Source organism: Carcharodon carcharias, chromosome 12 (genome assembly GCF_017639515.1).
Source record: "Carcharodon carcharias isolate sCarCar2 chromosome 12, sCarCar2.pri, whole genome shotgun sequence".
In the NCBI taxonomy this organism is placed as follows: Eukaryota; Metazoa; Chordata; class Chondrichthyes; order Lamniformes; family Lamnidae; genus Carcharodon; species Carcharodon carcharias.
In genome coordinates this window covers 104,013,060-104,025,415 of record NC_054478.1, presented here as the reverse complement: position 1 = coordinate 104,025,415, position 12,356 = coordinate 104,013,060, and the positions used below count along the sequence as shown (strand labels likewise).

The window sequence follows — 12,356 nt, the reverse complement described above, 5'->3', positions numbered from 1 at the left end:
TACCAACGTCAGGGGAAACAACATATTTATACTGTATGACAAGAGAGTGCTGAGTGGTTGGCAAGTGGTAGAGGTGATTGGTAGAGGTGTTTCCATGGAAAATGCACCTGTTGATGGTGACTGCCAGTTAACTGCCAAGCATTGTTTGAAATTTAAACCAGGCAGCTTGACTCTGATTAGTCAAGACATTGCCCTGGGGAATGTACCAGCGAATGGTTGTCACTTATTTTGTTTGGCTGAAATAGAAGCAATGTGTGTGCATGTTCTTTCTGTTTGCAAAGAACAGGGCCCTGTATATTAATATATGTAGTTTCCAGTGCACACAAATGCACTACACTGCAAGCCGGACTGACAATCTTAAATTGGCTGTCAGTGTAATTATTAGCACAAAGGATTATTTAGTAAATGTTGCCCAATCACGGAAACACATCTAATGTTAGACACTGTGTTTTGAGTTTTGCAAGCATGGGTATGGTCCATACCTTTCCCGTGGTGAACAACAGAAGGGACATGCTGTTTGATAAGATCCGCCAGTCTTTGGGAAGTATGGCCTACATATCTAACATCACCCTGGGACTGAAATTCATATGCCACATTACTCACTTGTGTTATAGGCAGAACGTCTTTCTGGCTTGACGGCAGCATCCTATTAGTGGTGAATACCACTCATGTTGCTACTACACAGTAACAGTGTGAAACAGCTAACTTCACCTGAGGCTCAAATTTTTGCAATACCTTGCCCTTCCAGGATAATCTGAGGTAGAACTGAAAGTGATGGCCTTGGGCCTATTCATGAGTTTATGCAATATACAGCATGACATGATCTGATCTGTGTACCCATTATCCCACAGGATGTCTTTGGTGCGCCCTATTTCAGTATCAAGTTTGCATGGTGAGTAAATGGCTCAGGCCCTATTTACAAGGCTTGGCAGTTAACTGTCAATCACCATTCTCCATGGCAATGCCTCTACCAATCAAAGTCCACTTGCCAACCAATTACCACTCTCTTCTCTTTCCCCTGACACTGGTATTTCCTTGCAAATTGTCCAGATGAGTGCAAGACAAAAAGCATAGACAAAAAGTGTCTCTTTTAAAACAAATACTTAATTTGTTTAAGACCATTGTAGGATCTTATCCTAAAATGCCCTGCCTGAGAGTGTGGCGGAGACAGATTCAATCGTGGCTTTCAAAAAGAAATTGAACAATTACCTGCAGAAATCATTTGCGGAAATACTGGGAAAAGGCAGGGAGTGGGACCAGCTGCATTGTTCCCACAGACAGCCACCACGGACATGATGAGTCAAATGGCCTCTTTCTGCTCTGTAACCATTCTTTAATTCTATAATTGCATAAATACATAACTTCAGTCTTGAGTCATGATGCTAATATGAATTTTTAGTTCAATGGAAATCAACCTCTGTTATTGCTTCAGACCTATACAACATAGCAGTAAGTATGGGTTTCATTTCTATCTAGCTGTTGCCAGTAAATCTGAAGAATCAGTTCTCATCTTAGTTGAATAACTGGTGAAAACAAAAATACTAACATTTTGACTAAAACCTCAAGTTTGGCAAAGGGACAAGTTGCTCATAATGAAGAAATTTCGGGTGCAAATATTCAACTTGTGTTTTACCCCTTGGAAAAAATTATTCTTCATGATTTATTATCGTATTTCATCAAGTGTTTTGCTCATAAGTAGTTATCATAATTATATCTACATACCATAATGCTGGGCAGAATTAGAAAACCAATGTATTGTGCTACACAGTGGTGGGATGCAGAGTTTTCTTTTTGCTATATGAAGAGAGAAATGGTGAACAGAGGATGATCACTTTCTCCACAGGGTCAGAGAAAAAGATCGGATGCCCATCAGTCAGTTTCACTCTGCTATGCCACATAGCAACTGACAATTTGGTCTGGGAAATGGTTGCCTTTCTAGCCAATCAATCAGAAAGAAAGATATTTATATAGCACTTTTACAGATACAATTGCAGACCCAAGAGAAATGGGGAACAGAAAGAAAGTTAAATATAAATTTGAGAACTTATGACTTTTGCTTTCCTTTTTTGGTTTATTTTTGCTATAACCCAGAAATATAAAATACAGATGCAAAGCTATTTCAATAAATTGAATGCTTGCTGAACAATGTTCAGTTCCATTCACAACTCCTCAGATAATGAAGCAGCCAGTATCCAAATGCAGCAAAAAACATTCAGGTTTGGGATGATAAGTGGCAAGTAACATTCCTGGCGCACAAATTCTGGATAATGACCATCTCCAACAATAGAAAATTTAACTATTTCCCCTTACCATTCAATGACATTAGCATCGCTGAAACCCCTACCATCAACATCCTGCTGGTCACCACTGATCAGAAACTTATCTGGATCAGCTACATAAATACTGTGGCTATTACAGCAGGTCAAAGGCTGGGAATTCATTTGTGAGTAACTCACCTACTGACTCCACCATCTATAAGGCACAAGTCATGAGTGAGATGAAGTACTCTCCACTTGCCTGGATGAGTGCAGTTCCAACGCAAGAAGCTTAAACCATCTAGGGCAAAGCAGTCTGCTTGTTTGGCATCCCATTCACCAACTTAAAGATTCACTCCCTCCACTACCAAGACACAGTGGCAGCAGTGTGCACTGTATACAAGATAGTGCAGTTTGCAGTGCACAACAACTCACCAAAACTCCTTCAACCGCACTTTCCAAACTCATAACCTCTACCACCTCAAAGGAGCAGCCGACGCAGTGTGTACCATCTAATCCCATCATGGGACCTTTGTCTTTAACTCTGGACTCCTAACTATTATCTCCCAACTATTTCCTGATTCCCATAAAGTCAGAAGTGGGGATGTTTGCTGATGATTGCACAATGTTCAGCACCGTTCACGACTCCTCAGATACTGAAGCAATCCATGTCCAAATGCAGACACTATCCAGGCTTGGCCTGGCAAGTGGTAAGTAACATTTGCACCACAGAAGTGCCAGGTAATGACCATCTCCAACAAGAGAGAATCTAACCAGCGCCCTTGACATTCAATAGCTTTACCATCGTTGAATCCCCCATGATCAACATCCTGAGGGTTACCATTGACCAGAAACTGAAATGAACTAGCCATATATATAATGTGGCTACAAGAGCAGGTCAGAGGCTAGGAATCCTGCAGCAAGTAACTCACCTCCTGACTCCCCAAAGACTGTCCACTATCTACAAGGCACAAGTCAGGAGTGTGATGGAATCCTCTCCACTTAACTGGATGAATGCCACTCCATTAACACTAGAGAAGCTTGACACCATCCAGGACAAAGCAGCTCACTTTATTGACACTCCTTCCACAAACATTCGCTCCCTCCACCACGACGAACAGTGGCAACAATGTGTACCATATACAAGATGCACTAAAGAAACTCACCAAGGCTCCTTAGGAAGCACCTTCCAAACCCACGACCTCTACCATCTAGAAGGACAAGGGCAGCACTCAACATCCTGACTTGGAAATATATTGCTGTTCCTTTGCTGTCGCTGGGTCAAAATCCTGGAACTCACTCCCTAACAGCACTGCAGGGACTGCAACGGCTCAAGAAGGCAGCTCACCACCACCTTCTCAAGGGCAATTAGGGATGGGCAATAAATGCTAGCCAGCGACACTGACATCCAGTAAAAATGAATTTATCCAACATGGGATCAACGCTATATTTCCACTTTTGCTCTTCTTATTTACATTCTTTCTCGTTACCCCTCCTAACACCACCCCCCCCCCTTTCATTGTAATGCCTCTTTTCAATTCCCTCCTCTCAGGTACTCCTCCCTCCCAATTTTCTACCCTAACCTTTCAATACTTCTCGACCTTCTGTTCTTATGCTGCTGTCCAGGTTTGATTAGCTCTTAAATAAGCCTACACCTTGGCTCTGTGCCTCTATTGGCAATGTCTGAAGGTGTCATTGAAGCACTTAGCATTGACTCATTACAAGTAGCAATCCCAATTTCCCCTTCCTATTCTCTCATCAACCTACCACTCTTCCCCGCTACACCTCAGTGCGGCTCTTGGGGGCTAATTTTGCCAATCTTCTTCCCTTTCAACTTACCCATCCCACTGCTAACCTTAGAGGCTCTGCCAGTGAATCAGCTCTCACTGTCCCTCTACACATCTCCCTGCAAAACAGTCCTTTCACTTGTGAATAAGGCCCTTGCCATTCATGAACTTGTTGAGATTAATTGCATCAACATCATGGCCTTAACAGAAACCTGGCTGAGGGCTGATGACGATATCTTTCCCTCAATTAAGTCTCCCTGCTTGGCTATACCTTCCATCGCTGGTCCCATCAAGAGGTGTCGCAGTGACGATGTGGCGTTTATCACAAGATTACAGCATGGCCTGAAACCTTGCTTCTCTGGGACTTTCTCCTCCTTTGAGCATCTCACCTTGTTCCAACACTCTTACCTCTCATTCAAACGATTGTTCTCTACCACCCGCCCAAGTACAATAAAAATGTTCTCATTGAGATACGTACACTGCTTTTCTCCCTCAGCCTCTGCACCAAACAACAGCTCATCCTCAGTATTTCCACCTTTCATCTCAACTCATCATGCTCCCTCTCTTCTAAGTTTACTGCTCTCTTACCCTCCCTAAAGCTTGCCCTCCATGTAAACACTCCAACCCATATTAATGGCTAATGCCTTGACCTTGCCATCTCCCATCATACCAATCAAAGCAAAGGCCGTCCTTGTATCACTCTTCACTCACATATCCCTTCCATGGCCCAATGCTACCTTCTTTAGTATCCCCCATGGAAAAAAGCTTTCTTCCAATTCACTTACAAGTGCACTTTTAAAAATACCAACTGTCTACGTTTAATATCCTAGCACCCAATAAAGCCATTACTCTCTCCGACCCTGGCCATTCTCCCTGGTACAGCCCTCATCTCTGCTTCTTTAGGTCCAAGGGATGCAGAGTTGAAAGGATACAGCAGACAACTGGTTTAGCAATCAACCATCAGATCTGGTTGGACCACAAAGCAAAATTGGGTCCTGCTCTTGTTTGCTAAAACTGCTCTCTATTTCAGGGTCATCCTGGAATACAAAGATAACCCCTCACTTATTTTCTCATTCTTTGTAAGCTCCTCTCCCCTGTCTCCCCACCCTTATTCCAACAATATATGCAAGGAGCTCATGGACTTCCTTGTCACCAAAATTGCGACCATCGGTCAGCTGTCTTCGCCACTTTCCTCCCTTTCACAAGCCCATAGGGGCCAAACTTCCTCTAAAATTACCCTGTGCCTTGCCCTGAACATGCACCTTTCTCTTGTTTTTTTCTTTTGTCCCCTCATGCCCTCTCTGGGCTTATCTTGTCCATGAGACCCACCTCTTGCTCCTTCAACTTTATTCTCAGCTTCCCCTCCTTGCCTCCATGTCAGCCAATATTGTTAATGGTTCTACATCTTTGGGTGTTTTCCTTCTCCCCTTTAATAGGACAAAAAGCAGAGAGTAGTAGTAAATGATTGTTTTTCAGACTGGAAGTCTACAATGGTGTTCTGCAGGGGTCAGTATTACGCCACTGCTCTTTTTGAAATAATATTTATAATAAATTAATAAGCTGGACGAGTTTGGAGGGCATAATTTCAAGATTTGCCAATGATATGAAACTTGGAAATGTAGTAAGCTAAACAATGAGGAGAATAGTAAGAGTCTTCAGGAGGAGATGGACATACTGGTAATATGGCATTCACATAGCTGATGAAACTTACTGCAGAGAAGTCTGAAGTGCGACATTTGATAGAGAGAATAGAGAGGCAATATGAACTACATGGCACAATTTTAAAAGGTGCAGGAATAGAGACGCCTGAGGGTGTACGTGCACAAATCTTTGAAGATGCCAGACCAAGCAGAGAAGGCTGTAAGAAAAGCAGATGGGATCCTTCGCTTTCTTAATAGAGGAAGAGTACAAAAGCAAGGAAGTTATGCTAAACCTTTATAAAGTTAAGCCTGAGTATGTGTTCAATTCTGGCCTCCTCACTTTGTAATGGTCCTACTATCTCTACCCTCCTGGCAAGCTAAATTTATTCAGTTGAACTCATTATTAGTCTTAATCCTTGACTAGGAGTGATTTTAAATTATTATTAGAGCTCAGGCAGCTATAAAAGCTTCAGACTTGGTCCTAAAATAAAATATCCTCCCTCCCAGGAGTATTTAGGCTAAACAAAGATATATCAGAATAAAATAAACTTAGTAGGTATATTATAGTAGAATTAACTCTTCTGAGTTAACCACTCTCAGTACATAGAATTCCACATTTAAGAATTCTCGAGAAGTTAAGGTCCTGAGATATAAAGAGTGAGTCTACAACTTTAAAATGATTACTTCATAATATTTTCTGAGGATAAATCCTACATTACATTATAATAATGGTTGTAATATTATAAAGTGTAAAATAATTAAAATAATCAATCCACCTAAATGTAATTGCAGGATTTGAAATCCACCTAAAAATAAATGCAGATCAACAAATCCATCTAGAAATAAATGCAAGATATTCAAACAAATAATATACTAAGATTATGCTCACAAAGTATAAAGCATAGTTTTGTCTTGTCTCAACTAAGCATGAGGAATTCTTTTTAAAGACCTCTACTCTCTGCTTGGTGACAGCAAGTTCTGACCTCAATGCTTACCTAGAGGCCAAATTTAAAGAAAATCTCTTGCTTTAGGAATAAGTTCACCTTTGATAATTTGTTATCACTTTTCTTTGGAGTCTTTTATTTTTAGAATTCTTAAAAATCAATCAATGTGTGAGAGCAGGTGCTTTCCCATCTTGTAACAAGTAGTCTCAAGGCTTGCTACATTATTTTTACTTCTTTCTGCATTTGGTGTATAATGTTGCCTCTCCCTGCTCTTGGCAAAGATTCAAATTTTCTTTAATTGGCTTTAGTACTTAACAAATTTAGGAAGGTTGCCAAAGTCTTGGAGGGGGTGCAGTATAGATTTACTGGAAGTAGTGATGAGGGATCTCAGTTATATGGAGAGACTGGAAAAACTGGAGCTTTTCTCCTTAAAGCAGAGAAGGTTAAGGGGAAATTACGTGGGGCTGGATCGCTTGAGTGTGGTACAGAATAATGCCAACAGCTTGGGTTCAATCTCTGTACTGGCTGTGGTAGTTCATGGATACCTGCTTCCTTACCTTGCCCTTGATATAAAGTGGTACCCTGAGCTATAGAACTACTTGTCTTTCTCTCTAATCGAAAGAAATGCCTTTGGTCTCTCATGGGCTATGGTTAATTAAATTGAACTAATTAATTTACCAAAGCCCAAAATTAGGAATAATTTTGATACAGTATGTAAGGAGTAACTGTTTCCAGTGACAGAAACATCAGTAAACAGACTTATGGTGGTAGGCAAAAGAACCAAAGGCGACTGGAGAAAACATCTGGGTAGATTTTACTAGCTGTCTGGGGATGGGCTGGGAGGTGGCAGTGGGGGCCCTAAAATGTGAAAGGAAGTTGGGCAGGTAGAGTGCCTGTCATCTTCCTGTTACCATGCCATTTTGTCAGTGGTGGGGTAGAGGTTTTGTGGTGGCGGTCACGTCGCTATCCCTGGGCCAGAAGTTCTGCTTTCAAGTCCCATGCCAAGATTTGTTGGCCATGGAAGGATGTTCATGATGTGGTTCAATGGGCTGATAATCAGCCAGGAATCTTTCCACCACCTTCCCACTATTCCCTAAAGGGGAAAAAAGTGCGTGAAGATATGTTTAAATAAAAAGTGGTGGATGGCCCTCCTGCCTGGAGCCCAATTGAGCCAATTAAGGACCTCTTCCAGTCTACACTGTCACTTAGTCAGCAGCGATGGGGAGGCTGCCAGATAAACCCTAGACATCTGGTGGGCTCTGAAGCCACCCTCTTTTTTGAGCACTCTTTGGCCCATGGAGAGCTCCCCTGGAGGCAATGGCCGCCCTTACAGCAATGTCACTGCTTGCCCTCATCAACCGCCACTCCTCCCTTGTTGGGACCTGCCTGATTGGCCCAACACCCCCTGAGCCCACTAATCTCCTTGGGAGTTTGTACGTCCATCCTGGTTCCCTCCTCCTCCACCTCCACCACCATGTCAGACCCCAGCCCTCCTGTGGTCTTCCTCACCCATCTGCCCCCTGATTACCAGGCATCTCTTGGGGGTGAACCCCTGACAAATTGCAGCGGCAGTCTTGCTGACCACTGAAGCAGTGGTGTTCCCACGTCTGAGCTAGTCGGTGGGACCCCGCAATCACTATTAACTTCAGCCACTTTGCACACCAGGAATGCACTGCCTGAGAGGGTGGTGGAAGCAGATTCAGCAGTAACATTCATAAAGAAATCGGATAAATGTTTGAAGGCAAAAAACGAACAGGGAAATTGGGAAAGAGCAGGGAATGGAATTAATAGCTCAATCAAAGAGACGGCATGGGCCGAATTTTGTACTGCATTATTCTATGATCTCAAGCAATTCTCGGTCCGAATGAATAATTCTGTAAAGCGTGACTATTAAGTGTTATAAATCTTCACATCTAAATTCTGGAAGGCACGAGAATAAAAGTGTGCAATCTTTAGATTGCTACCCGAATGAGCACACTATCACCCTTCTGTCGAAGGGTCATGAGGACTCGAAACGTCAACTCTTTTCTTCTCCGCCGATGCTGCCAGACCTGCTGAGTTTTTCCAGGTAATTCTGTTTTTGTTTTACACTATCACCTCTCCCCTTATTAACTTCTACACACCAGTAATTCCCCTTGGCTGTATTTTTGAACTTAAACAAGCAGCAGCAGTTTTGCTTCAGGCGGTAGTTTAAACGGGTCTATTTTTAAATCCAGTGACGTTCCCCTTCTATCCATTGGTTTCCGGACGCGTTGGGTTGGGAAATTTTAAAAAGATCGGGCGATAATGCGCGCTCGGCGGTTGATGGCCTTGCTCCAGGGGGAGAGCGCGCACGCAACCCGTCTACCACGTGAGAAGAGCGCGCACGCACGCACAGCCTCTTCAGGAGGAGCGCGCCCCTTCGCGCCCTTCCTCCAATCGGTGGGACGAAAGAAGGAAATTGTCCCATCTGAGCAAGTTAACCGTTGTGCTTGCTGTCCGTCTGAGGAAGAAGCGTAATCATTTGTAAGTCCGTGAATGTGAAGGGGCGGTCTGAAGGCAGTGGCGGGTGTCGCATTCTTACGTGTCCTCATTTCGTGTAGAAGAAGCCGGTTGGCCGGTGGTGGAAATTTAGAGTTTAGACAAGGTGTGGGAGGAGGAGCAAGAATGTGTGAGAGCCATTGTAGGAGGATGGCGGACAGGGACAAGCGGCCCGTCTTACTCGCTCACGTCCAGACCGCTTTCATGACGGACTCCTTCTACAGTAACTACACGGTGACACCGAAGGAACTGGGCAGGTGAGCACAACACTTAAAAGCACGCGCACATAAACTCATTACTTTGCGATACTTGTGTAATTTGACCACTTGTGCAGTTAATGGGATAGGATTGAACTTTGGGTTGAAGTTTATAGGGAGGGAGCTGTGTGTGTCATCCGACTTTCCTACAACTTCGTAACTTTTTTTAGTCTACACTAGTTGCATTGGATCTCTACATTCGGCAGTTATGTTCACTGAATTATGTACTTAACACTTCAAAACGTCCCAAGCCGATTTATAGGAACACTTTAAAACAAAATATGACACTGATCCACAGAAGTCATTAGGTCAGATAGTCATGAGGTGGTTTTAGGGAGTGTCTTAAAGAAGAAAACCTAGGTAGAAAGCGTTGGGGGGCGTGGGGTATTCCAGAGTTTAGAGCCTAGCCAACTGAAGGAGTAGCCACTAATATTGAAGCGATTAAAAGTGGGGTTGCTCAAGAAGCTGGAATTGGATGATTGCAGATTTCTTAGAGGGTTATGGGACTGGAGGAGATCTTAGGGATAGGAAGGGGAGAGGCCATTGAGGCATTTTGAAACGGAACCAGAAATGTAAAACCAAGAGGTTGCCTGACTGGGAGCCACTGTGGGTCAGCGAGCACAGAGGTGATGGAATGGAACTTGGTGAAAGTTAAACAGGGCAGCAGAGTTTTGGGTAACTTCAAGTTTATGGAGAGTAGAATGTGGGAGACCATCCAGAAGTGCTGTAGAATAGCAAGACTAGAGATAATGAAGGCATGAATGGCCCATCTCCGACATTTACCTGCATTTCCTTGACCTCTCTGTCTCCATTTCTGGTGATAGACTGTCCATCAATATTCATTACAAACCCATTGACTCCCACAGCTGCCTCGACTACAGCTCCTCACACCCTGCTTCCTGTAAGGACTCCATCCCATTCTCTCAGTTCCTTCATCTCCTTTGCATCTGTTCTGATGATGCCACTCTCCGAAACGGCACTTTTGACATGTCTGTCTTCTTTCCTTAACTGAGGTTTCCCACCCACTGAGGTTGACAGGGCCTTCAACCGTGTCCAACCCATCTCCTATGCCTCTGCCCTCACACCTTTCTTTCCCTCCCAGAACCGTTATAGGGTCCCCCCCATGCCCTCACTTTTCACCCCATCAGCCTCTGCATTGAAAGGATCATCCTCTGCCATTTGCGTTAACTCCAACATGATGCCACCACCAAACACATCTCCCCCCCCCCCCCACCCTGTCAGCATTCTGCAGGGATCAGTCCCTTCGGGACACCCAGGCCCACTCCTCCATCTCCCCCAACACCTCATCCCCTTCCCACAGCACCTTCCTAAGCAACCACAGAAGATGCAACACTTGCCCCTTTACCTCCTTCCTCCTCACCATCCAAGGGCCCAAACACTCTTCCAGGTGAAGCAGCTCTTCATTTGCACCTCCTTCAATTTGGTCCACTGCATTCGCTGCTCCCAATGCGGTGGTCTCTATATTGGAGAGACCAAATACAGACTGGCTGACCGCTTTGCAGAACACCTTCGGTCCGTCCGCAAGCATGACCCAGACCTTCCTCTTGCTTGCCATTTCAACACACCATCCTGCTCTCGTGCCCACATGTCCGTCCTTGGCCTGCTGCAGTGTTCCAGTAAAGCCCAATGCAAACTGGAGGAACAGCAACAGCACCTCATCTTCCAATTAGGCACTTAACAGCCTTCTAGACTTAACATTGAGTTCAATGTCAGACCATGAACTCTCTCCTCCATCTTCACACCTTTTTTATCCCTTTTTTCAAAATTCATTTTTTTATCCACTTATTTTTATTCATTGTTTTATCCCTTTTTTAAAATCCCTCCTTTTTACCCCATTTTTGATCCTTTTTTTCCCCTCCACCCCACCCCCACTAGGGCCATCTGTTACTTGTTCATGTTGTTCTTTTCAGAGTACTTACCTCTGTTCTGCTATTATCACATTGTGCTTTCTTATCTTTATACCGCTATCAGTACTTTTTTTTTTAGCCCTTACCTCTATCATTAATACCCCCTTTGCCCTTTTGTTCATGACATCTTTGTCAATCTCTCCTTTGACCCCACCTATCACTGGCCTTCTATCCTATTTAACTTGCTCCATGCACCTTAAACGGTATAAATTTAATCACATTTCTACTTCTCTGTTGCTCTGAAGAAAGGTCACATGGACTCGAAACGTCAACTTTGTTTCTCTCTCCACAAATGCTGTCAGACCTGCTGGGTTTTTCCAGCATTTTCTGTTTTTCTTTCAGTCTCAGCTCAGTTGAGACAGGGCAAAACTGGACAATTACAGAGGTGGAAATAGGTGGTTTTAGTGATGAAGCAAATAGAGAAGCTCACCTCAGGGTCAAGTATGCCACCAAGATTGTGAACAGACTGGCTTAGTATGAGACAGGTGCCAGGAAGAGGAATGGAGTCTGTAATTGTGGAACGGAGTTTGGGGCAGGGACCAAAGATAATGGTTTCAGCCTACTCGATATTAAATTGGAAGACATTTCTGCTGATCCAGTACTAGATGTCAGATAAACAATCTGATCATTTTGCAACAGTAGTGGGGTCAAAGGTGGTGGTGAGGCAGAGCTGGTTCTCATCAGCATACATGTAAAAACTAACACTCTGCTTTCGCATAAAGTTACTGGGGGGCAGCATTTAGATGTGAAATAGGAGGAGGCCTAGGGACACCATAGATAATGACATGGAGCAGCAGTGTAGAGTGAAACCTTCAAAACTTGGATAGTTTATTTACCTGCTTTCCTTGCAAAATAAAGGTCCCAAGGTCAGGTACCATCAATGTTGTCTGTGGGTCGGTTTGTAAATGAGATTTTCACTTCTGAGTTGTGGGTTCAAGTGCCATTTGAGAGACTTTGAATCTAGGCTAACATCCCAGTGAAGAAGAGGGAGTGCTGTGCAGTCTATCTATCTGTCCTGTCAGGCA

General features: G+C 43.7%; 1 protein-coding gene across 1 annotated transcript in view; it reads left to right on the top strand.

Moving 5' to 3' along the window:
- Window positions 1-9,023: 9,023 nt before the first annotated feature.
- The window catches only part of LOC121285252 (serine/threonine-protein kinase 17B-like), a 29,706-nt gene continuing 26,373 nt past the window's right edge, over window positions 9,024-12,356 (top strand). The window contains exon 1 of the mRNA XM_041201629.1: window positions 9,024-9,403. Within this exon, the coding sequence (XP_041057563.1) occupies window positions 9,273-9,403 (131 nt within the window). The 5' untranslated portion in view covers window positions 9,024-9,272. The remainder of the gene's footprint in view (window positions 9,404-12,356) is intronic.